Below are 23,387 nucleotides of genomic sequence, written 5' to 3' on the forward strand. Positions count from 1 at the left end.
TCAAAATCAATTACGGACAACCCGACCTCGATTTAATAAAAAAATACCTAAAATTTTTCAGGCATCGCACATAAACAATGAAACATTTTTCGAAGTCGTTTTGCGTGAACGACATAAAAAAATATTTTCAAGTACCTAATACCTTGCACAGATTTGGCCATTGCAATGGATTAATAACCAAACACTACCTTAAAGAGAAGAAGAGGCATTAAGAAATCGGACTAAATACAAAACGCTTATTTCATTTCTGCGTGACTCAATAAAAACTTAACTCAGTTTATTCATAATATTTAATATTCATGAATAGAAAATAATTTATTAAATGTAACTTGTCCCATTGATACAAATATTGCCTGAGTCGTAACTAATCTAAATTTGATCAACGTTTTATAAACTATACCCGACGATAACTGATTGATCTGCTTTAAAATATGTTTCCGATCTAACCTGAAATTATTTGAGTAAAAAGCAGACCTTGGCGAATGTAAGAAAAATATAACAGAGAAGATACGAAGGTAGGCGCACCGAAGATATCACTTAATTAGAATTTACTTATTAAGTGGTGAGATTTATCATTTAAATGGCGATTTCCTGAACGGAGCTGCAGATTAATTAGAGCAAGATAATAATTTGTGATTTACTTGATAGCACTTGGATCAGATAAGAATGATAGTATGAAATACGATGTATTTTGTACTCATAGAATAGATAAGAAGATTTTATAAACCTAGTTTAAATCCATAGAAGTATTTGCAAGTAAATATTTACTTCAATTCGAACTCGCAGCTGAAATCAGATTAAAAACTCAAGCGCTTACGACTCGGGCAAATTTGTATAAAGGGGACGAAATTATATTTAATTAACTATTTTGCTTTTTTATGAATTTTAAATGTTATGAATATACTGAGTTATGTATTTATACATACAGAAGTGTGTTAAACCTTCGATTTTGTATATTAATTTTTACTTGTTTGTTATATTCGCTGCTTATGAAGATTTTTTTTATTTAAAATCTATAATAACAAATCAGTACGCGTTCTGTAATGTATAACTAAAAAAAAAAAAAAACACAATTTAAATATAACTTATATCAAAAGATAATAATGAGATGTTTGTCGCAATTTTATCATTTTGGAAATTTATTGACGTCTCAAGCCTATATTTTATGTTTTTCTTAATAATATAAGGTTTTTAAATGAATATAATTTAACATAAGAAACGTACCTGAAGTGAAGGTAACCTCACTGAGTAGTATCCATTCGTGTTGAAACTTCAGCTTGAACATAATGTGTTTTGCTGTACGGTTCTCCAGGTCAATGTGAATTATCCGAGCGTGTTCTGAGACTCTATCTTGCTTCGGTTCGTTCGAAATGTAGTCCTCTTGCCAACGTTCTCCTTCGAGGGAGAAATATACTTCGGCTTCTTTGAACAGCTGTTAATAAAAACATATCATCGAAATGTTGTCTAAAACATTTAACCTGTTTAAATATACATAAATGAAATAGTCTTGTACCTGTACGTCTTTAGTAAACATGTTATTTGTATGAATATCCACATAATGGAATAATCTGGTATCGCTGAAGTTAAATGTTATTTTCACTTCATCGTCCACCATCATAGTTTTGTTCCAACCGACCCATCGAGTGCCTGAGAACATATTGTTTGTTAATCGATTATTGCATTACATTTACGAATATATGAATGTATATATGAATACCTTGTGTATCCAGTGGGTCGGGTAATTCAAAATCGTTTGGTCCGCTAAATGAGTCGGTCAATTGGCCTAGCCCATCTATCATTCGGCCATTACGTATAACACCATCATAAGAGAGATCTTCGAAACGTGCACCGCCTGTCATCGATTGCATATCTCCACCTTTCGGTGCGGAGTACGCAATAAGAGCCTCTGTAGAAATAACATTTCAATGAATAAGCCGCCAAAAGGCGGAATCGATCGCTATGCTCTTACCTAATTTACGACATTTAATTCATAGCATAGCAGCTTAAAGATATCTGTCGCAAAGCGAAAGTCGCAGTGCATCAGGTCCCAGGACATCGCCAGCAATTTAAATCTTACGCTTGTTGTACCTACGTTTCCAGCGGCAGCCGTAAATCTCGACTCTCATGCAGGCAGTCCTAGGGTGTGAAGCGTATGGGTAAAATCGAACTTTAGATGCAACAAACGGAGCTTCTAAAGCAGTTTTCCGTGGCATGTAAGTATTGACATTTCCAGGTAATTGCTGTGAAAAGAACGGTTAGTTAAATATACTTTAACCTGCGAAGAATATAAAGTTTCATTACATTCATTTGAATGCGTCCAGAACAAAAAAAAAAGTTAGATATAAGTTTGAAAACACATGAATCTGCACAATGTCGATGACAGTCGATTGTTTAAAGAATGCCAATAATTCATATTATTATATATTATTATTTACAATTTGATAAATAAATACAGTATTATTATTATTTTACGTAACCCATTAATGAGAAAGGTAACACATACGACTACATAAGATAATGCTACGACTAAGTTTGACAAGAGTAACACCGCGCGGAGTTAGTAAATGTATTATGTATAATGAAATGTAAACAATTCAATAATAATTAATTCAATAAAAAACATTTATGAAACGCAATCTTCTAATTTGAGTTATCAAATTGTATATTTCTCCTTAAATTAACAAACTTTAAAGCACCTCATTGTTTAGCAATATAGCATCTTTTGGCATAACTTAACAAAAGTTTGTTTCCTTGATCCTTAAGTCGGACAAGTTTGTACTTCCCGTTCACACAGATCCGACTAACAGATTGCAGAATGCTTTAACTTCTACGTTAAAGTATATACACGTTACATTTATTTATGTCTATTTACCAAAAATCTCAAACGTAACAACAATTTGAACGAAATGATAAACTTTGATTTAATAATATAAAGCAAACGATACCAACCATATGAATATTTAAATATTCACTTTTATCAAAAAAGTTTCATTTTAATAAAAGTAAAGTAATATCAAAGAAAAATAGAGCAAGGAGGAAGAAAAACTTACTCGGTTGCCGTTGAAATCCTTATATTTTACCCAGCGCTTGAGGGCGTCGCGCCAGTACTCCACGGCGTAACTCTCTACAAACTCCACTCCTATAGAGTTGGCGAATCTACCTTGAGACTCGGTAGCCGTGATCATGTATTCAGCATGGAGGTCTAATTCCAGAAACTGACGACTGCGGGTCGATATAAGCCCATTAGGGCACCACGCACCACCTCGTATTTCGGTTCTTATCCTGTTTCGAATAAATATTTTAATTTTATTATTTATCACGGACGATTACATATAAACTACCGTGTTCAACTTTCGCGATGTTTGTTGTACTGAATACAAGGACTATTATGTCTTGCAAAGAAATATTATTGTCTGTACGTTAAAGTTCGTATGTTTTAATTTAGTACCAAATACTTTGCGGGATTTCATTTTATATGCGAATACCTTTCCTCGGAAATGGTACTTAGAATACTTAGACCTGGTAATGCTGGTTGTGCTCATACAAGGTTTCCTAATAAAATATTAATTTTGTTGGCTCTGCGTTACCAATTTTTTTTTAACTACTCTATAAAGTATTGAAATTTATTTGTGATATTTTATCTACGTTAAAATGTCATATGTAGGTACTCCTAAACTTTATTTATTTGTTAATCATGAAGTCTCGTAAGACAATGTTGTGCAATGATACAAGTAAATGAAAATAGTACTACAATAATAATATAATAGTGTGCCGGCGTTTAGTATTTGGCATGTCAACAGAATGAGATTCGAGATTGGCGACTACAGACGTTTAATTTGAATAACTATACTACAATCTCATTAAAGGTACAACAGGAACAAAGCGAGGCGAAGGTTAAATTAAAATGGCGTTTACTGAATGCCTTCTGCCCCTTTTGGAACTGACTCTATTGAGCGTACTTTGGAGTATTAACTCCTTATACTATGTTATCTTTGAAGACTCAAGACCCAAAACGATATAGGATAACAGTCACTACGAATTCATATGAAAATTTAATTTTCAGTTACCGAATCTCTCTAACGAGCGCTGAGTTTTCGTTCTATTGTCTCGCACCGGGCTTATGCGGGCTTACAGGCCGAATGTGAAACCCTCTGTTAATTGTTTGAGCTAAGTATGAACGTTTTGTGGTCGCCGGATTCACAATTATTGTAACAACTCCGCTGTATCATAGCGCTTTGTTGCTGTCAGACAATGACCATTTAAATACAGCTATCGATTCCGTAGCAATTTGTTTGGCGCATATATATATATTACAACTTCAATTTACATTGAACAAATTATAGTTGAAGATTTTCCCGAATATATTTTTTTGTCACTTATTCAGAAGCAGTGACTCATTTTCATTACAATATATATTTTCGTTTTCAACGTCGTTTAATAAAGTAAAGATATAAACTAATTTGAAACATACCTCACACAATATAAAGAAGCATTTAGCATGAACGTCGACGTCAATAAAGAAAGCCTCTACAGACATTGTCGCCTCTCATTAAATTAAGGTGCAATATTATGCAACCACTATTTATCAAGCGATCTTATAAATATCATGGTATCTGTGGTAATATACATATAAGTCTTGCGTAGTTTGCTGGTTTCATGACATGACGACATGTATATCGTGGCATAATGGCTGATTGTGACTTCGTCAATTAAATCGTGGTCACTGAAACTAGTTTCTGAGTCCTCGGGTTCAATAACTTATGCTTCTATAGACTATAAAAACTATAATAATGAACTAAATATTCGTGCTTGCGTTAGTAAATACGCAGGGTAACCATTTGGAAGACATCATCTATTCATTAATATTAATTTGTATTTGTGTTGTAACCAATAATTTTCGGTAAGAAATATTTATTAACATTAAAACTTTGCTTGTTAAAACCGTAATTTTACCTCGAGCTCAGTGGAGATACGCTCTGATCGTAGCTTGAACTGGCAGCGAGGGACTCATTTGATATCATGCCATTTTCCATGCCCAGGGGTACTTCGCAGCTGCCCATTTCAGCTGAAAAAAAAGTCTTGTATTAATATATATATTTTTTAAATAATTATACTAAAACTGATAAATGAGTTTAAAAACTTATAATTATATATAAATATGTTTTTTTATTAATATAAGTTTAATCCTTGTACGATAATATTGTAACAGCAAGATATAGATTTTCCTTTTTTCTTTAACATTTTAATAAATAAAACATGCGATCTTTAAAGAAAATATTATGATAAAGATAAAATAAATATCACTGTAACTTTAACATCGTGTCATTGCTGAGGCATGATCGTGTATAGAGGAGGAAACGAGAGGCCAAATAAATTCTTGTTTATTTTCTTCCTTTTAATAAAACGAAAATACAATACACGATCTCGGTGAGGCACAAAGGCAAACATTCTAATTTGGTTTTGCGGACGCCGTTATTTTACCATACGGATGCTTATATTTCGTTACTTATATCTCTTAACGATAAAACACATTACGGTGTTTCAATTATCAATGCTGTAATGCTAATCCATTAAAGAAATATTTTTCAATGAAACCTTAATTAATCATAATAACTCATGATAAGTTGGTTTTCATTTATTTCATATTTCCATTCACTATTCATTCGATTGAGATCATACTCCGGTGAGTTGTTCTGGGTTCGGCCGCTAAAGTTACTGGCCCAAAAGAAAAGATTTATTCTTCAAATATAAGTCCTTCAGTAAAAACTTTTTATATACGTACTCAATTATTCTACTTACGCCAGTGCAAGACGGTTAGCTAGGTACATATTATGATTAACTAATCAGAACCACTGCTACGCGTACCTTAGTTGATTGCATTTCAAAACGATTACGCTCAGTTTCGTAGTTCTTTGTTATAAGAGGATTACACATATGACAGGAGGCTTGCCTTAATCATACATATAGACAGACAGACACCCTGAGCGATGCGCGTCTAATCCACATCCTAGCGACAAGTGATATATCACATGAACAAATTACGCGAAACGGGTGTAACCGGAGAAAAACAATTTATTACAAAGACAAATGAGCCGCGAGACCGCTGTCAAGGTGATTTTAATTATAATGTAATTCAGCTACGCTCGCATTTTATATTATACATTAATCAAAATTATACATCTTTTTTAATTTATCACCATCGTAACACGTGTAGAAATTTATTATTAAACTAGTTACCGCTCACGTTTTACACCCATTTGGTACTCTATGCTCTTTTCTGTGCCTTTTCTTGATAATTTCTCGAGTGGTAAATACACGAAAGCATAACAAACGTACCAAATTTCGCGTTAATATTAATAACTAGCTGTTGTTCGTTCAATGTAAGAAATGGGAATTAAATATAAAAAGAGGGGAAGGTACAACAACATTAGCCAATTACAATCCACTGCTGGATGCCTCTCGCAAATCGCGTCAAAGCTCCCGGTCCTTCGCTTTCCAGTACTATACTCGGTAATCTTAAGGTAATCTAGTCGGGTACCGCAAGTAACTTTATATTTACTATTCTGCGTCCATAACAGATAATAAGTCTCAGCAAAAAAAAAATTCAATTGAGTTCCGTCACGTTATATTAAATTTATATTTTGTTATTTTATTTTATTTTCTATATTTATTTGTTCCGTAGATTTACGGAGCACACTGACAGAGTTGTAATCTAAAATCAAAAGAAATAAAAGTCAAAGTTGGATATAATTTCTAATGACGTTGGAAATGAAAGCCACGGAAAATGTAAAATATATATTTGTTTGTCGGGATCCTGGTCTTATCAAGTCACTTTAATGATGAATCACATTTTTCTTCATATCAGCTCGAATCCAAGCTTAAGCGTATTTGATTTTGTTTATCTTTCTTCTTCATAAACGGAAATAACATCGTCATTACGTGTATCGTATTACAATTTTTTTAGTTTTCTATAAATTATATAAGTACCTAAATTAAAATTAATCTCACTCACTATGGTTTAAAATTTTGGCAATCTATTAAAAATTTTAAATATTATAAGCGAACCAAGTTACCTCATTGTCGCTTATCGATAATTATACTTCCCAAATAAAATAATCGTAGGAAAATCTAACAGAGAATTAAGTCTAATTTGCAGCGCTCCCTGAGGCGAGCTAAAACTTGCTACCTCATTACATTAATTGCTTGTCGCAAAAGAGAATAACTATTAAAAATTCAATGTTTTAGACTCCACCAAGTTCGCTTGGATAGCATTGTTAATATTTAATTCAGCTGAGACGCCGAGCCTAATACTCTAATTTAAAATTCTTGGGAAACTTAATATTTAAGAGGGGCTGCCACCCTAAGGGTTGAATATCTACTAACGATACTTCATAAGCTGTGAGTATGCGCAGCTATTCGCTTTAGAAAGGTGCGTGACTACGACGGTGTTTCGGAGGTATGGAAATCTGTCGGCAGTGGAGCGCTAGCAACGGGAATAAAGCGAACTAGTATGAATTTATTTGAAGGTTCTGGGTAGAGGCTAGCCTTGCACGCCCAGTGGTACATAAATTTTCCGCTGGTACCGCATCGGAACCGCAGTAGCTACAACGATCGCCGTGTCTCGTACGTGCTACGATGCCAAATAAAATGTTTAAAGGATAGCACATTTAATATATAACTTTCTCGGGTAAGAAGATGTAAAGCTAAATATACATATGTATATAATTTTATAAATTATTTATTATATAAATTAGTGTGTATAAAATTAAATATTCCTCTTGCTATTTTAAAGAAAGATAACAATTCGAATAAAGTTAGCTATTATTATTCAATTCATATAACAGGTGTCATTGCTTGTCTTTATAAAAACTACCATGAGAAGCGATATTTGTAGTTTTCGAAATTCAAAATTCCCTGGTTTAACTATAGAGTTAAATAAATTATCTTCTATTAAGTTATAAGAAGGAAATATTTGTTTATTATTTGTTAGCTTGTTGCTGATTAACAATTGTGAAGATTGATCTGCATTAATTCCTATTGGGAATAATGTGCATAATAAGTTTAACTCTTAACGAGCGGATTCAGCCACTCTCAGCGATTGCCGTTCGTTATATTATCTAGTTATTGGTTTAATTTTAATCCCACTTTAAACAGCAGCAATAATAAATAAATGTAATTTATATTTTTGTTGAAGTAAACAACATTCGAACAGAACAAATAAATATTTTATATTGGAATCTAGTTATGATATATCCAATTAGTTATTATGAAATTATTATTAATGTTGTTATGAAAAATATTATAATAATTACGAAAAGTTATCAATTGTAATTACATGTAGGCAATATTTAAATTTTTTGAATTAACATTCGTATGTGTGTATATATATTAATATATCCCTATGGTAAACGCGAATTAGATGTTGTTAAATATAAGTATGTTATGCAGTGCTTATTTATTTATTTAAAACTTAGCTACCTTTGAGTAAGCGTTGTAATTTTCTTTTTTGTAAAAAATGTTATTGTTTTCCAGACAATTCGATTAGCTTCTCGCCTCGTGTGTTAATGGAACAATATAAAAAATCTTAACGCGAGTGTTCACAACGGTAGTACAAAAATTTCAACTTAATCGGATTAACAAATATTTAACGATTTTTTAAAATATATACTTTCGTATAATATGTAACTATTACTACTTAGAAAAAAAAATATTCATCTTTTTTAAATCTTCATTTAAAGTAGGTAGCCACAATAATGCTGAGATCAGACTAGTGCTTTTGCCACGTAAGACAAGCTGAAAATAAAAGCGCTTTATAAATTTTAAACAGAATTTTTCTTTTCTCACCTTTGTTACTACTTTACTTTACTTTATATTTTAGTTATTGTTTGTTTTATAAATAATTTTATTAAAAACTGAGTAGTATTTCCAGTGAGTTATAAAAATGTTAAACCATTTTATACTCCTTTGGTTAAGGTGAATATACCATTGTAAACGATTATAATATATTTGCTGGTTTTAATAAATTATTTTATTTAATCATGCAAAATGGTCATTACTTTAATAGTTAATAGAGTGTATATATGATGTGATATTGCGTTATACTGCCTCGTCGGTACATTTGAATCTCGATGTCCTGGAACACGTTCCGGTTCGGGACTTTTGGCCGAATTCTTAGCTGATATTAGAAGGAGTATTGGTACTTAAAAAATGACATACATTTGGTCGTGAGCCTGAAATGTCTGGGGATTTGACGCCTAATTATTTATTATGTATGGGATAGAGAATGCACCTGTATTTGTTCCCACTCTTGTGTATTGCACGGTTGACTAGTCTTCCTTGAGAATAGATGTCGAGACCAAAATGAACTAAGGGGACATAATTTATATATAATAATTTATATATATAATTTATATATAATAAAATAGGAGTACACTGGTATAAGATACGTCTGTCTAGATTTTATCAATTTAAATAATATACAGTAATATACTCAGAAAATATCATTTCACGCAATAGTTTCAAATTAACTACATATATTAAAATACAAATTAATATATACTCAAAATATATTGAAGTATTTTATGAAAGTCATGTAAAATGTTTAGACAAAATTACATAATGAACTAGCGTTTGCTATTAAGCGATGTAACAAAAGTTACAAAAGACACGAGTAGTTGAAACTGAAACATACGGCGCTATTTATCTTTGTTCAGACAAGAGTTAGTGATTTTGGATTATTAACAGTATCTATTTAACTCGAGAACATTCCGTGGAGTTGCGTTTAATGTGCGATCTACACAGCTCATAATTTTTCACTACAGATGACGCAGCTTGTGAAATATAATTTGATATAGTTTTTTTTTTATAAAATACATAGAAGTGTAAGTGCGATGTTATGTTGAAGTTTATAAATCTTTCGTGGTATTTTTGTTTATTGTTATTCCAAATCTGTAAAGTTGTTGCTAACGATTCAATAATTTGAATTAAGAATTTATAAATAATTTGTATAAAAATCTAGAATTTAAATGTCAATTACATCGTTGCGTATAGTAATTTAATATTTCGATTCAATAAAAAAAAAATCGGCTCTATTTCAATATTAGTGTAATATGGGCAACAACAAATAATTATACATCCAGAGACTTTACGGCAGTGCTTGTGAACACAGAATGGTGTTCGTAACGTAGCTCCGCTCGTTTTAGACATTAGGAAGAAATTAATGATGTAGCACGAGTATCTCGCCACTCAGACAGATGTGTAGAAGGCTCATTACACATCTCCAATACGAGTCTTCTGCAAATGCTCTCCAAAGAAAATGATTGTTTAATCCACGGAAATATATGCATCATTAATCGTTAATCATTAAAAAGACCGTGTTTTATTTGTCTTCTGGGTTGCCAGGTGTACAAGTCTATATAGTCTCTATAGTCTAATATTGTAAATGTGATTGTAACACTGACTTTTACCTCTTCATGTTAAACCGCTGAACTGATTTAGTTGAAATTTCGTATTGATATCGTTTGAGCGCCGGGGAAGGACATAGGCTACTTTTTTAATTCACCCCTCGAGGGGGTAAGCTTGGGGGTGACGGTTTGTGTGCCGTGTGTGCTGTGTGGTAAAGCCGTAGTAAAGCAAGCAAACAGCGGATAAAGGTTCGGCTAGTTGTAATATAAAATTACGTTTTAATCAATCATTTATATGATTTTTCTTTCAGATTTCCGTATAAAATTTTCTTGTCATTGACTTATTTTTTTTACTATAGTTTTGAAGCCTTTAAGTAGTATGTTGATATGATGTATGTTTTGTGTCAAATATATAAGTATAACACTCGCAAAACTACAATAGGCAATTCAACCTTTTATTTTACACCAACCCTTCCATTTTAATATATAAAAACGTATTGATTTAATACAAATGGATGTTTAATATACCAAAAAATGTTTTTTTCATAATTCGATTATGTGGCTCGAAGTTATATCCCTAAACTTGAAGTGAGTCCAAAATGATTACAAGTAATTATGTGAATACACCCTTAAATAGCAACTCCTCAGTGATTTATTATAAGACACATAACTTCAAGACAGAAGGTTGAAACTTTTGAAGGGTATCCGTAACTACCCTCCCTAGAACTGTAATTGTTTTGTTTACGGTTGCCGTCCGCATTGTTTGCCTTCAAGATGAGAATTAAACCTAACTGTAATTGTTTATGGTAACATCTATTGCCGTCGGGCTAATATCCTTTATGACTTTACGTATAAATTGAATTCCGTACTGGGTACGTGTTTTAATTTATCTGACTAAAATGTTTTTTTAAGTCGCTTCAGTTTCAACCTACCATTTATTCTAACGGTTCCCGTGTTTCGATTTAAAAGGAGTATTATTATAGGAAGAATGGTTATAACATTTAGATTCTGTAGTTAGTGATACATTGACAGTGTAAGAAGTATTTATGTTATACTTTTTACGATGTTGCCGTCTGTGGCAGACGGTGATATCATATACATATATATATATATATATATATATTATAGGGTTATTGGTAATTCGACGTATTCCCGCTAGGAGGTGATAGGGATGACTATTTGCGATAATTTTAACCCCCATATGCATGATGCAAAAGTGAACCATTTTTGAGTTTCAAAATAAGTCATAATTGCAACTTCAAAAATTTATTAAAAAAAAAGAACTGAAATAATTCCATGGGCACAGCTAGTATATTTATTTCTGATAGAATAGATACTACTTTCAAGTTTTCACACGTATATGATTCATGAAAAATTATCTCATATGCAGCGGCTTGAGATAATTTTTAACGCAAATTTATTGCTTTAAGTTTCAAAGGCCGCATTCAAACTCACGAGCGTCTCTTATTTCTAAAATATCTTACTAGCAGGTCATCTCAAATTTTGATATAAAAACTTTTTTTTAAGTTTGTTTTGTGTTAGTTATCGATTTTTAGTTCAATATTCACATTTCATATCCACTTTGTTTATAACAAAAAGAATGTCAAATGTGTTCACGTTCAATCGGGATATATTCATCACTTTTGCAATTTGTTTTTTTAAGCAGTTTTTATCGAAAAAACAGTGCACCAAAATATGGTAAACATTCTTTTGTGTACCGGTTTGTTGACCAAATACGAGTAGATTTCAGCTTAACTTCCGTAGTTCAATGTGACAGCATGTAGCGTTTGCAATTTATTTGATATTTTGAAAGAGTTTCGTCGCAAAAAAAAGTTATTGAATAAAAATATTTCCGGGAACGCAAAAAAACAACACGTGAGCTGTATGTGAGTTATTTGTAGGTGTGATTGGAAGCATTCTATATATTTATTTTTCATTTTAAAATACGAACAAAATAGCTATACCGTTAACGCTTTAAATAATTTGAATTTAAATATCGAACTATTTAGTTCTGCAATGTATATGTTTTTATTACTTTATTTTTTAAGAGGTCTTAGGTTGCTGTGACATCTTATGGTTATTTATAAGAGAAATAATTATCGCTTCTTTCATTAGTACAAATAAAGTAAATCATAATTAAAAATCCTAATACCCATCGTTGTTAAATTAATATTATTATAGAAACGTTTATAATTTCTTCTTGAACTGGTGCATATCATTTTGATATATGTATAATCAAATAATTTGGTTATATCTCTAAAAGACGGAATATTCTTAGAAAATTCAATATGAAAAGGATCACATCGGGGAACAGGAAATTTCAAATGTTTTATAAATATTTACCATAATATATAATAATATAATATAATATCGTTACTGTCATATAAATAGGTGCACGAAAATGTCGTCAGAGGTTCAAAGCGGTTGATATTTAAATTGGCTTATATATCGAATGCAGATTATACATTTGGTCGGCGATGCCTAATTATTCTGTCTATTAGATATCTATCTATCCAGAACACTTAATTGTTTGCACGAATGGCTAGTTAATTATATGATCAGACGTACTAAGTTTACACAATATACCAGTCAATGAATATTTGCTTTAACAAACTCCAAATTAGTTGGTTTATTAATCCAACTTATTCTATTATTATTATTATTGTAAGTTCAACGGTTTATTTACTTGAGTACATGGGAATTTTTACGTCAAGTATATTCCACCAAGCAACATATTTATATCTTAGTGATGTGTCTTGTAATGTCCTTTTCGTAAAAAAAATACTACAAAATTAAAAACAGCTGTTACACCTAAATTTTAGACCACATGTTTTGGTCGGTATTTAACATTACCCGAATCAATTCGAAAGGTTAGAGTATACTAATTTCTATAACGATTTTTAGTATATTTTAGTTTTTAGCATAATTTATAAATGTTGATTAAATTCTCCTTTCCAGCAAAATCCAGGGGATGTTTATTACGCTCTGAAAGAAAAAAAAACAGTTTTACTTGAACCATAGTTAAGTGCTTTCGTGGTTTAATATTGATCACTTTCAAGTACTTCGTTGTAATACCTCCACCATCATTTCAATAACGACGGGTGGGAACGGGTCTGGTTATAACCATCTCTTTAGAAAGCTTGGTGTGCGATTTAATTTTAAGATTAAACCGTTTAATGTTGTTTTATGGAAGCTATACAACTTTTTTCATTAAATATTCTTATTAATATCGTAAATGCGAGTTTGTTCCTTCGTGTCTCGAACTAATTGATATAATTCTACAATAATTGTCTGTATAAGTCGTTTGTATCGTGAAATATTAAATATTTATTACAATAAAGACATATTTCGTAACGATTTCCTTTAAACCAAACTAAATGAAGTTTAAGATATAGCAGGTAAAAGACTTTGATATAAATCAATTGAAATTCATAACTGTAATATTTTTGGAAAGCTGAATTCAACATGTTTCCGAAGCGTTTTGTAATGTCGTTATTTGCAGCGTTGCGTTGATTATTTATTCACAAAAGTTAAGGCTATTTGCTTTTATGTTTATTATATATTTAATTGAATCGGAATAACTGAATTGTATTAATAACAGAGTAACGCTTTCGTCCCGCGCCCGCTGTAAATTATTCCGTTTAATAAAATTTAGTTTCGCACGAATAAAGCTCGCTTTAAGGAAATATACTTATTTTATGAAGTACGCATTCATTATTTTTTATCGCCTCGTCGGTCTAGTGGCTAAGATCATAAGGCTCTAGATCTTGTAGTCCTAGAGTCAAATTGTGGTTTGGATCAATAGATTTACTACATTTTTAAATCGAAAAAAAATTCATAAGGAAACCAAATTTTGTAAATTGCAAATTGAAAGTATTAACATTCACGAGCCTCGGGAATAACGTAAAATCGTTGATACTACGCGTGAGCTCTCTCCTTGCGTTTCGGATTTTTGTACATTAGATTATGAGAAAGAATAGAGTGTACATGTGTTTGCACACACAATCGAGAGCTAAAGTACATCCAGTGTCACTGGCGGTTTCCCGTTGATATTGGCTGGCGTGACCGAAATCAGCCACGAGGTAATATATATTTTTTTACAAATTTAAAAAGACATTTAATTTAAGTTAATGTAAATTAATTAATCACTGTAATCCTCCAATATGAATATATAATAATGGATATGGTTGATTTTAAAATATTCATAGAATTACAAAGTTAATTATTATTGATTATATTTTCACATACTATTCTTGATTTAATATGCGAGTTAACGAATATTGGGTTAAATTCTTGTAGTTGATTATTAAGTATGTCTGAATATATCTATATATATTGAAATCTGAATAACTTATTAAATAGTTCGAAAACTTGCTTCGTTACGGTTTGTTAAAGTGACTTGGCGGGTTTACTTGGCATCTGTTCAAGCACATTGCAGAGAGGGGAATAAGTTGAATTCAGTTATTTTAAAAAAACAATGTGATTCAAACTTTTCTCTTTTTAATTAAATAGTAGTTTCCTTTATTTTCCATGGAAACCATTTATAAGATTTATATTTTGTTAAATATGACGCGAATGTTTCAAGGTGTAAAATTTTATAGCGTGCAAGATGTAATCATATTAATAACTTAGCTTGGATGTAGGGATAATTTCGTTAAGCCAGTGACAATTACTGGAGTAGGTACACCGGTTTAATCTCATATGTGAGCCAGCTCCCCGAAATAAAAATAATGCAAGGTAGCCGTACGTTAGAGTGAGCTCGAATACCTTGCTCTTGCGGGCACAATTTGTCACTGTCTTCGCCAATTTCCTGTTGTAACTAGTTTTTTCTGTGCGAAGCGTAAATTTAATTTCACCGTTTTGTTGAAGCAGTTTGAAGCGGTACATGGTGTTGCCAGTTCTTGAAACGTATGCGTGATTTCATTGTCGCTGTAGAAAATAGGATTTCATGTTTTCCGTAAAAATTCTAGAAAAAAAAAATTGTGTTTCTTGTGAAACGACCTATTTTGAAATAAAAATGTGTATAGTTAAATTTATCGAACTTTATCTATCGAAATAATAAGGTTATCTTATTGATTAATTCGTTTCTGTGATTAATCAATATTGTCAAAGCTGAGGAAATAATAGTTGCCAACGGTTGGTCCCTAAGTACATGAACAGATGTGTCAAGCAAAGCTGTCACGCACACTAAGATATAAATCTGGCTCGTTTGTTTTATTTATTTTGTAGTGACACTAGATCTAAATACATAAATAGTCCAAGATTCATATTATCAAGCTGAATAGTTTATTTGAAAGCGTTAATCTTTCAAAAGAAAGAAGATCTTTTGCTTTAGATGTTCCATTTACAAAGGATTTTTATGTACAGCATCTCGCTATAATCATGGAGAGGAGGAGTAACTAAGGAAAAACGCGCAAAACAGCTAGTACTTCGAAATCTTTTACTACTATTACTTTGAATCTTCAATTCTTTTAGAAACGCTCTGTCTATGTAATTTATGTAGGACTGGATCTTAATCGATTTTGTCTGTTGCTTGTGTAAATGTTTTAAATACTGAGTATTAATAACAATAAATTTCAAAAATCATTTTCTAGAATCAGAAAGTTGAACCATGTAAAATTTTTAACAAAAATAACGTATGGACTGAAATGTTATGAGGGGCGTGATCTTGTTATTTCATAGAGGCTCCGTACTCTTGTTTTACAGACCTCATCATTGCTGCATGAGCAGCTAACCCTTAAATTCAAAGAAACGGCCATATGTTATTATAGAGACGGTAAGCTTTTTCTTTCTTGTATGAAGTATATTTTTACTATATATTCGTTTTTAAAGAACTACTTCAAATTATTGACTATTAGTAATATCTGACAGAGCATAATATATACACGATTATAATGTCTAATATAGCAACATACATATATATTCATGAATAAGTACTTTGTGCTAGTTAAATAATACATTATTTATATAACAGAAACAGTCCAGTGGCTGGAACACGTGACTCTTATCCAAAGTATGCGGGTTCCAACGCGGGTAAGTATCACCGAGTTATCTTGTGATTAATTTATATTTATAATTCATGTTGTGGTTGACTATGAAAAAACATGAACGTCGGATGAAATTCTGCCAAGTATTGAATTAATGTGGTAGAACAGAAAAGAACTATTGGCAGAGAATTGTTCTATTTTTTGTAATAAAGTCGTGTATAATAACATAAATTATATAAAAATGTAGCAAACGGATTAAAGATTGCACTTTACAAAGTACTATCTACATAAAAAAGATTTTAGCTATTTGGATGGATTTGACTAAATAATATTTATCATATGTAAATTGGATTTGTTTATTCCGCAACGCGTTAAAATCAAGATGATTTTTACGTTTATAGAAATAAATACATTATTATATGACGTGGAAGGCGTTGTTGATTGGTTGAATGATGAGAAATTGATGTGCTGTAGTGCCATTCAGCGGCGGGACGAAGTGGATAGTAAAAACTTCTCCATGAAAAAGTCTCCAAAAAGTTACTTGCCAAATTTATATCCAAGTCGAAATCTCAAATAAAATAATTTTTTATGTATAATAAAGCATAATTGCGAGAAGACTTTGTCTGCCACGTATTATATTATTTAATATACTTTAGCCTTTTCCGAAACGTGCTGCATCTTCTGGTACAAGTTTGACGTGTATTGGCTTATCAGTTATTTCAGGGAGATAAACAAAAAGTGTCCTAATTTATTAATAAAGACCATAAAAAAATAAGATCAATTTTTGTTTCATGACGCTTGATTCAAGTGTATTTAAGTCTTTTCGTATTTGCGCCGAGTGTTATATTTCAAGTGCCATTATCAACATGCCTGTCACGTACAGCGGTTGATTTGAGTGGTCATAAAAATTATTTTCACTTTAACCACGACAATTTAAATTCTCCTTCCCTTTTATCCCTCGCGATAGAACACTTTCTAATTCAGAATGGATACTATTATTTTATTTATCGTATCATTCGAAATATAATTTTATAATTAATCGGTCACGTTCTATATTATAAGCCTATGTGGGACAAAACAATTTTCAACACTTTTCAACTTAAAAGTTTCTTCAACGTTCTCAAATTTTGTATTTGCAATAATGGATATCATACGGTTAGTCTTCGTATGTATCGCGGTCGGTCCGGTTCACGTAATACGGAAAAGTTGAGGAAAATTGGAAATAGGTGCGCTGCTCTCTAAGCATTTTGAATGCTGCGGTTATGTTCCTGCAATACAAAATATGTGAACTTTTTCCAAGGCATACGCTATAGAATTTCGTTGCGAAATTGAACATCAAATTATGGCAAATATTATTGTGAATTCATTGTTTTACTTTGAAAATATATCACTTGGATGTAGTTTCGTTTGTTATAAGACTCCATCGGTCAATCTTCTTATGTCGAAAATATGCGATTTCAAAGTATTAATTATTATTAGCATGTATAGTTTTATACGATATTCAAACTAAAGTAATAAATTCCATGTAGTATAAATGGTTTAAAATGTGTACAATTTTGTATAACATATTACTATTACTACATTTTTTCTGCATAAGATATTCTGTCACCGACTCAAATATGACAATTACCAACTTAATACTATTTGGAGAGACGGATAAATAAGGAAGTGATAATAAAAAATCGCTTTTTACATTGGCTCATCTATCTAATAAACCTAATATTGGTTCGATACGCGCTCAAGAGGCGTGAAATGACGACCCGCTCCCCGTCTCCATAAAGGGGACTCCCCTCTCACCGTCTCAACTTGACCTTTGCAATTTTTCAGTTTCAGAAAACATTATAAAATGAGACATTGTTAAACTAGATGAATGGTAATATTATGCGGGTATGTACCGTATGTTGGTATGTTATTATACGTAAATTTATTTATTTTACAATTGGCTCTAAAGTGGAAGGTTCCTGAAATTAAAATACTTGAAAGGCAAATATGTCGATTGCTTTAACTCAGCGCATTCCCTCGATGACCGGGGAGTTACACTCTCGAATTACTTTCGTACTTTGTCGGCTACAACAATTTGGATGTTTTCACGTTTTGGGTCATTCCTTAAGATGTACCCCTTGGAAAGTATGCGCTTAACGGATACGATGCGATGTTTCCTATTCAAGACGCGCTCGACGTTTGAAGAGTACTACCGAATTTTCCGACGTAGCTTGCTACGTTACATCTGCATTTTTGTCTCACAAAAGAAATAATTTATACTAAAAATAGAATGACAGAAGTTTTGTTGAAATATCTTTTCTGTCTATAGACATGCTTCAGAATAGACGGATTATGCAGACTTAATTCTATCTCCGACTCGCAGTAGAAAGTTTTCCTCTAGTAATTAAAAGATATTCGCTCTTTTGTTCATTGCTCTTTACTAATTGAATATTATCGTTACTGAAGATTTATTATATCACCCGTCTATTCTAAACTTATTCTATATAACTGTGTTGTAGATCTTGTGAAGGTCCCACGGCTTGATTTCTGTGTGGATCAGTTTCAAGTACTATTAGAAATGCAGAGAGGTCATTAATAGTTCTCAGTTCTCCAGTTCTTGGCGAAATTAAGGTTACCTCTTCAAGTAGATTATAATAGGAATTGTAATGTCTTATACGACGTTTAGTAATGATAGATAAATAAGAGAAGGTATTCTTTTAATGATAAGTACATATTTCCCCGTTCGAATTGTAATATTTTCGTTTAGTTAATTTATATAATATATATTTGTTTAACTTTGGTTTACTAAAACTTAAATTTGCCATAATATTTTTACATATTATATGAAAATAGCATGAAAGATTTTTAGGTTATATAGATCTTCAAAATTTATATTCATCTTTTTATACAAAAATCAATGAAACGAATCCCATGTTCGAAAAAGTGAATTAACCGTTCATTTTAGTTTAATGTATTTGATACGGTATAAACTCTCTGGGTGAACTTTCGAAATGCGGAAACGGAATTACGTCATGAAATTAGACACAAGTATTCCATTGGACGATGTAATTGTTTTGGGTGGTGGCCTATTTATTTTTATCACATATAAAACAAAGCATGTGGTAGAACCGCTTGCCTGTGCGTTATCGAACCCGTTATACAACTATATACATGCATTTTTAAATTATAAAAGATTTTGGTCTGGAAAGAATATGCTACCGCGATAAATCACGGTAGACATCCTGCAAGTCTAGTATGTTGATATTGCACATATTATTCATCTATTAATTGTAATACAATTTAATTTAAAAAATGAGTAAATAAAATTACTTACTATGATCGAAGGAGCGCGGGTCGACAGTGGTAGTAATGACGGGGGTGGTGTGCTCTTCGTCGTCATCGTACATTGCAGTAGTAGTTGTTGTAGTAGTTTTAGGTGTAGTTCGGCGTCGATTGCGTCGGCGTTCTTTTCTTTGACTGGCTGCCGTGTTCCTTATTGGCATAACGGTTGTGCGCCTTGGCGTTTTCACCGTAGCCAAACCACGACTACCAGAACCGCCATCGGCGAGAGCCAGCGCCACCAGTGAGATTGCAGCCAACCGAATCACCAGTGGCGCTAACGACCACATTTTATCTAAAACAATAATATAATTTTAATACAATTTAATTATAATAAATTTATAATTAATATTACGTTTACCGCTAATATGCTCATGTTTAAACGAACATGTCTGATATCGAATAACAAATTGGAAATTAATGTCTCATTTTAAATTGACATTTCTATAATAACGGTTATTATAAATTAAATATTAAAATAGCTATCAAAAGCCAACACGAAAATAAAATAACATTCACGTAGTACCATTGCATTATATATTCGTAAACATTCGTGTATATTGTAACAAGGCACTGTAAGGTTGTCGAATGAATCTACGGTATAATAGAAAAGTGTCTTCGTAAAAGGAGCCGCGTCGCGATGAACCTTATTGTAGCACGTCTTGTTGTTCCTTCTGGATTTTATGGCATAGCGCTATAAAGCTGGTTGTTCCTTATTGTTTTTCTTACGTGTAGAATAAACTTTATTTAAAGTAGAATACTCGAGAAAGAGAAACGAAGAGCAGGTTTTGTTTTTTTTTTTTCTTTCTTCTAATTACGAAGAATGTAACTCTATATTCAGCCTAGGTTTAACTTGTATGTGTTAGTTACTTTGTATAAGTTAACGTCTTCGATAATCTCGTCTATCTAGATTTACATGTTCTAATTTATTCCCGCAAACTAAGTCCAGTCACCATGACACCTTTCAGAATTTACTTATAACATAATTCAAGAGTGTATATTTAGGTATGAAATTTTCTATTATAAATCGTAGTGTTTAACCCTCGAATATGCTGACCATTGGAATATGATTTTTATTCATAAAATCTATGTAGCAAAATAAAAGTTTCATGGCAGAAGTGTGTTAGAAATGAATTTATTTTGTAGCAATCAATGTCAAGTTTTTCATTGCTTTTTTAGGACAGTGAACGTATTTAGCCGACGTTTTTCATATCGTTCGTGTATGAACAAAATTTGATAACTGAAGCTGTGGGTATCGATCGTTCTGACAGGTAATAACAAGGTTTATTGTTATTATTCTGTGATATATTTTGGCGAACAAGATAATAGGCCACCTGATGGTAAGCGGCTCCACGCCCATAGACATTCTAAAAAATATGAACTTTACATCGCCAATGTGCCACCTGCTTGGGAACTAAGATTTTATGTCATTTGTGCCAGTGGTTGCACTGGCTAACTCACCCTTCAAATCGGAACACAACAATACTAAGTTTTGCTTTTTGGCGGTAGAATATCTACATAAGCCGTTACTAAAGATGTCTATTTTCTATCCAAACTAATATAATCCCTGTGGTCGTAATTAAAATGTTCGTTCATCATTCAATCCGAATTACAGCAATAAAAAAAAGCTATTGCAGTATTGCGTATAATTGACAGTGCGCCTGCGCAAAGTTGCGCATATTCATAGTATGTATAGTACATATGTATAGTATATATTCATGTTTTTATCATTCAAAAATAATTTATTAATATTTAAATGGTAATAACGTTCCTTTTGATGTGAAATAATTTGAAAGTTTAATAACGGGAGATTTTATTGTCAATTCATTAACAATGTATTTACTTTTTTCGTATCATTATATTCATTTAAATATTATTTTTATAGACTGTTATTGGGTTTCATAATATACTTTCTGCTCTTACAAAAATGAAACAGCTAGTAAATAATACGCTTGGAGATTAATTCATCGCGCTGTCCTAAAGCGGCTTGGTGGTTGTCCCCCTACATGTGTGAATGTAGAAGAATAAAAAAGTGGTCGCGAAGAGTTTTTATTGAAATTAATTACAAATGTAAATATATTAATTAAATTAATACGGTAAATAAAACTACAACATATGATATTCATTGATCATAATAATTGTGACTGTTTAATCTGTGAAAGATTGTTTGTTGACGAGGTATTCGTATTACAAAGCTTAAAACACAAAACCTATGATATATTTAAATATGCGTTATATTTTCGACGTTTAATTTAAAAATATTTCATATTTCCTATAGGAGTTGAATTTCAGAAAATGAAAGGACATATCGTGTTATGAAATGAAAATTATTTGTGTGATATTTATTCCAAGGCTTAAACAAATAAGTCGTTTAATGTTTACATTATCACGGGTATCTATTATTCAAATTTCACGCTTCTAACTTCAGAGACCGTGGCATTTAATGTTGACAAATATAAAATTAATATTATAAATTTGGTTTTTATACTTATATAAATAATAGTATAATTTAAGTGTATGTGTATATAAAAAAAAAACTAGCTGACACTTTTGTTGTTTGTTTAAATTAATAGCGTATCTACCATAACATTAAAATCAACCCAATTGTCTACGTATAACATGTTCAGTAGTTTTGACATGATTGACGGACGAAGAAATAAAGATCATTATATACTTAGTTTATCCCTTATGTTTATATACAGTTAAATTAGTGAATCGTATAGAAACACAGATACAACATCGATTCTAAATAATTCACTCAACTATTTGGTACAGATATTATAATACCAGAAACCGTCATGATAAATATTGTCAAGCGGCGCACGAGTCGTATCGAATTCTTATTTATAGTTTTTATGTAAAAGATATTACAATAATTTTATTGGAATTGTTTAATTTTAATCATTATACAAGGATGGTTTTGTTTGTATCTTATATAGACATAATTGAATATACATAAAAAAAAAACATACACAAAAATCAACATATCAGTGAAAATATTATACCGGTAAACCGAACGGGTAATAATAACTTTGACAGTTATAACCTCGCAGAATGCTTACTTTGCTATTCTAACTTGCCGCTTAACAAAGTTTGACACTTTCGATCTTCTAACTATAGCTTGCCGCGAAACTTTAAATACCGACGATAAATTTTGTTACTTATTAATTGGTAACAAATACAGTTCTGATATATTGATGCATAAATTGAACTACAATCACGGCGTCCTGTTAAAGTTAACCAATATTACGCAGGGAAGTTTTAATCGCATCATCATATTTCAACAAAGCATTTTGCATAAAATTATTGTTATTTTATGCCTTGATGTAAATTTTACTATTTAACACGAGCTTCAAACGGATAATTCATATTCCTAATGGACACGTACGTATAAACTGTCATTATAATAGATGTTAAAACTGCGCTAAATGTCTAATACCATAGGCGTATTATTTTCAATCGAAGAACAATTGTGTGTTCTAGAGCCTTTATTACGTTAGTTATATGTGCCACGAGGAACTTTGTTCGCTAACTAAGCGCAGCTGCTGAGCAGAGCCTCTATGGGAATGTTTTTTATCATATAGTATGAACATAATTAAAATATACATAATACAAAACTTTGCTACTAAATACGAGATAAACTGTATTTCATACTGTTATTCAAAATAAAACGAAA

The 23,387-nt window shown here is 31.5% G+C and overlaps 2 protein-coding genes across 2 annotated transcripts in view; both read right to left on the reverse strand.

The window, feature by feature from the left end:
• The window catches only part of LOC113403265 (discoidin domain-containing receptor 2-like), a 46,206-nt gene extending 43,099 nt beyond the window's left edge, over positions 1-3,107 (reverse strand). The window contains exons 1-5 of the mRNA XM_064220244.1: positions 3,051-3,107; positions 2,093-2,240; positions 1,718-1,906; positions 1,514-1,647; positions 1,225-1,432 (exon numbers count right to left, since the gene is read on the reverse strand). Of these exons, the coding sequence (XP_064076314.1) occupies positions 1,225-1,432; positions 1,514-1,647; positions 1,718-1,906; positions 2,093-2,213 (652 nt within the window). The 5' untranslated portion in view covers positions 2,214-2,240; positions 3,051-3,107. The remainder of the gene's footprint in view (positions 1-1,224; positions 1,433-1,513; positions 1,648-1,717; positions 1,907-2,092; positions 2,241-3,050) is intronic.
• The window catches only part of LOC135194633 (epithelial discoidin domain-containing receptor 1-like), a 96,826-nt gene continuing 76,092 nt past the window's right edge, over positions 2,654-23,387 (reverse strand). Inside the window, exons 2-5 of the mRNA XM_064220277.1 lie at positions 19,707-20,006; positions 4,954-5,065; positions 3,051-3,282; positions 2,654-2,671 (exon numbers count right to left, since the gene is read on the reverse strand). Of these exons, the coding sequence (XP_064076347.1) occupies positions 2,654-2,671; positions 3,051-3,282; positions 4,954-5,065; positions 19,707-20,006 (662 nt within the window). The remainder of the gene's footprint in view (positions 2,672-3,050; positions 3,283-4,953; positions 5,066-19,706; positions 20,007-23,387) is intronic.

Source organism: Vanessa tameamea, chromosome Z, assembly GCF_037043105.1.
Source record: "Vanessa tameamea isolate UH-Manoa-2023 chromosome Z, ilVanTame1 primary haplotype, whole genome shotgun sequence".
Taxonomy (NCBI): Eukaryota; Metazoa; Arthropoda; class Insecta; order Lepidoptera; family Nymphalidae; genus Vanessa; species Vanessa tameamea.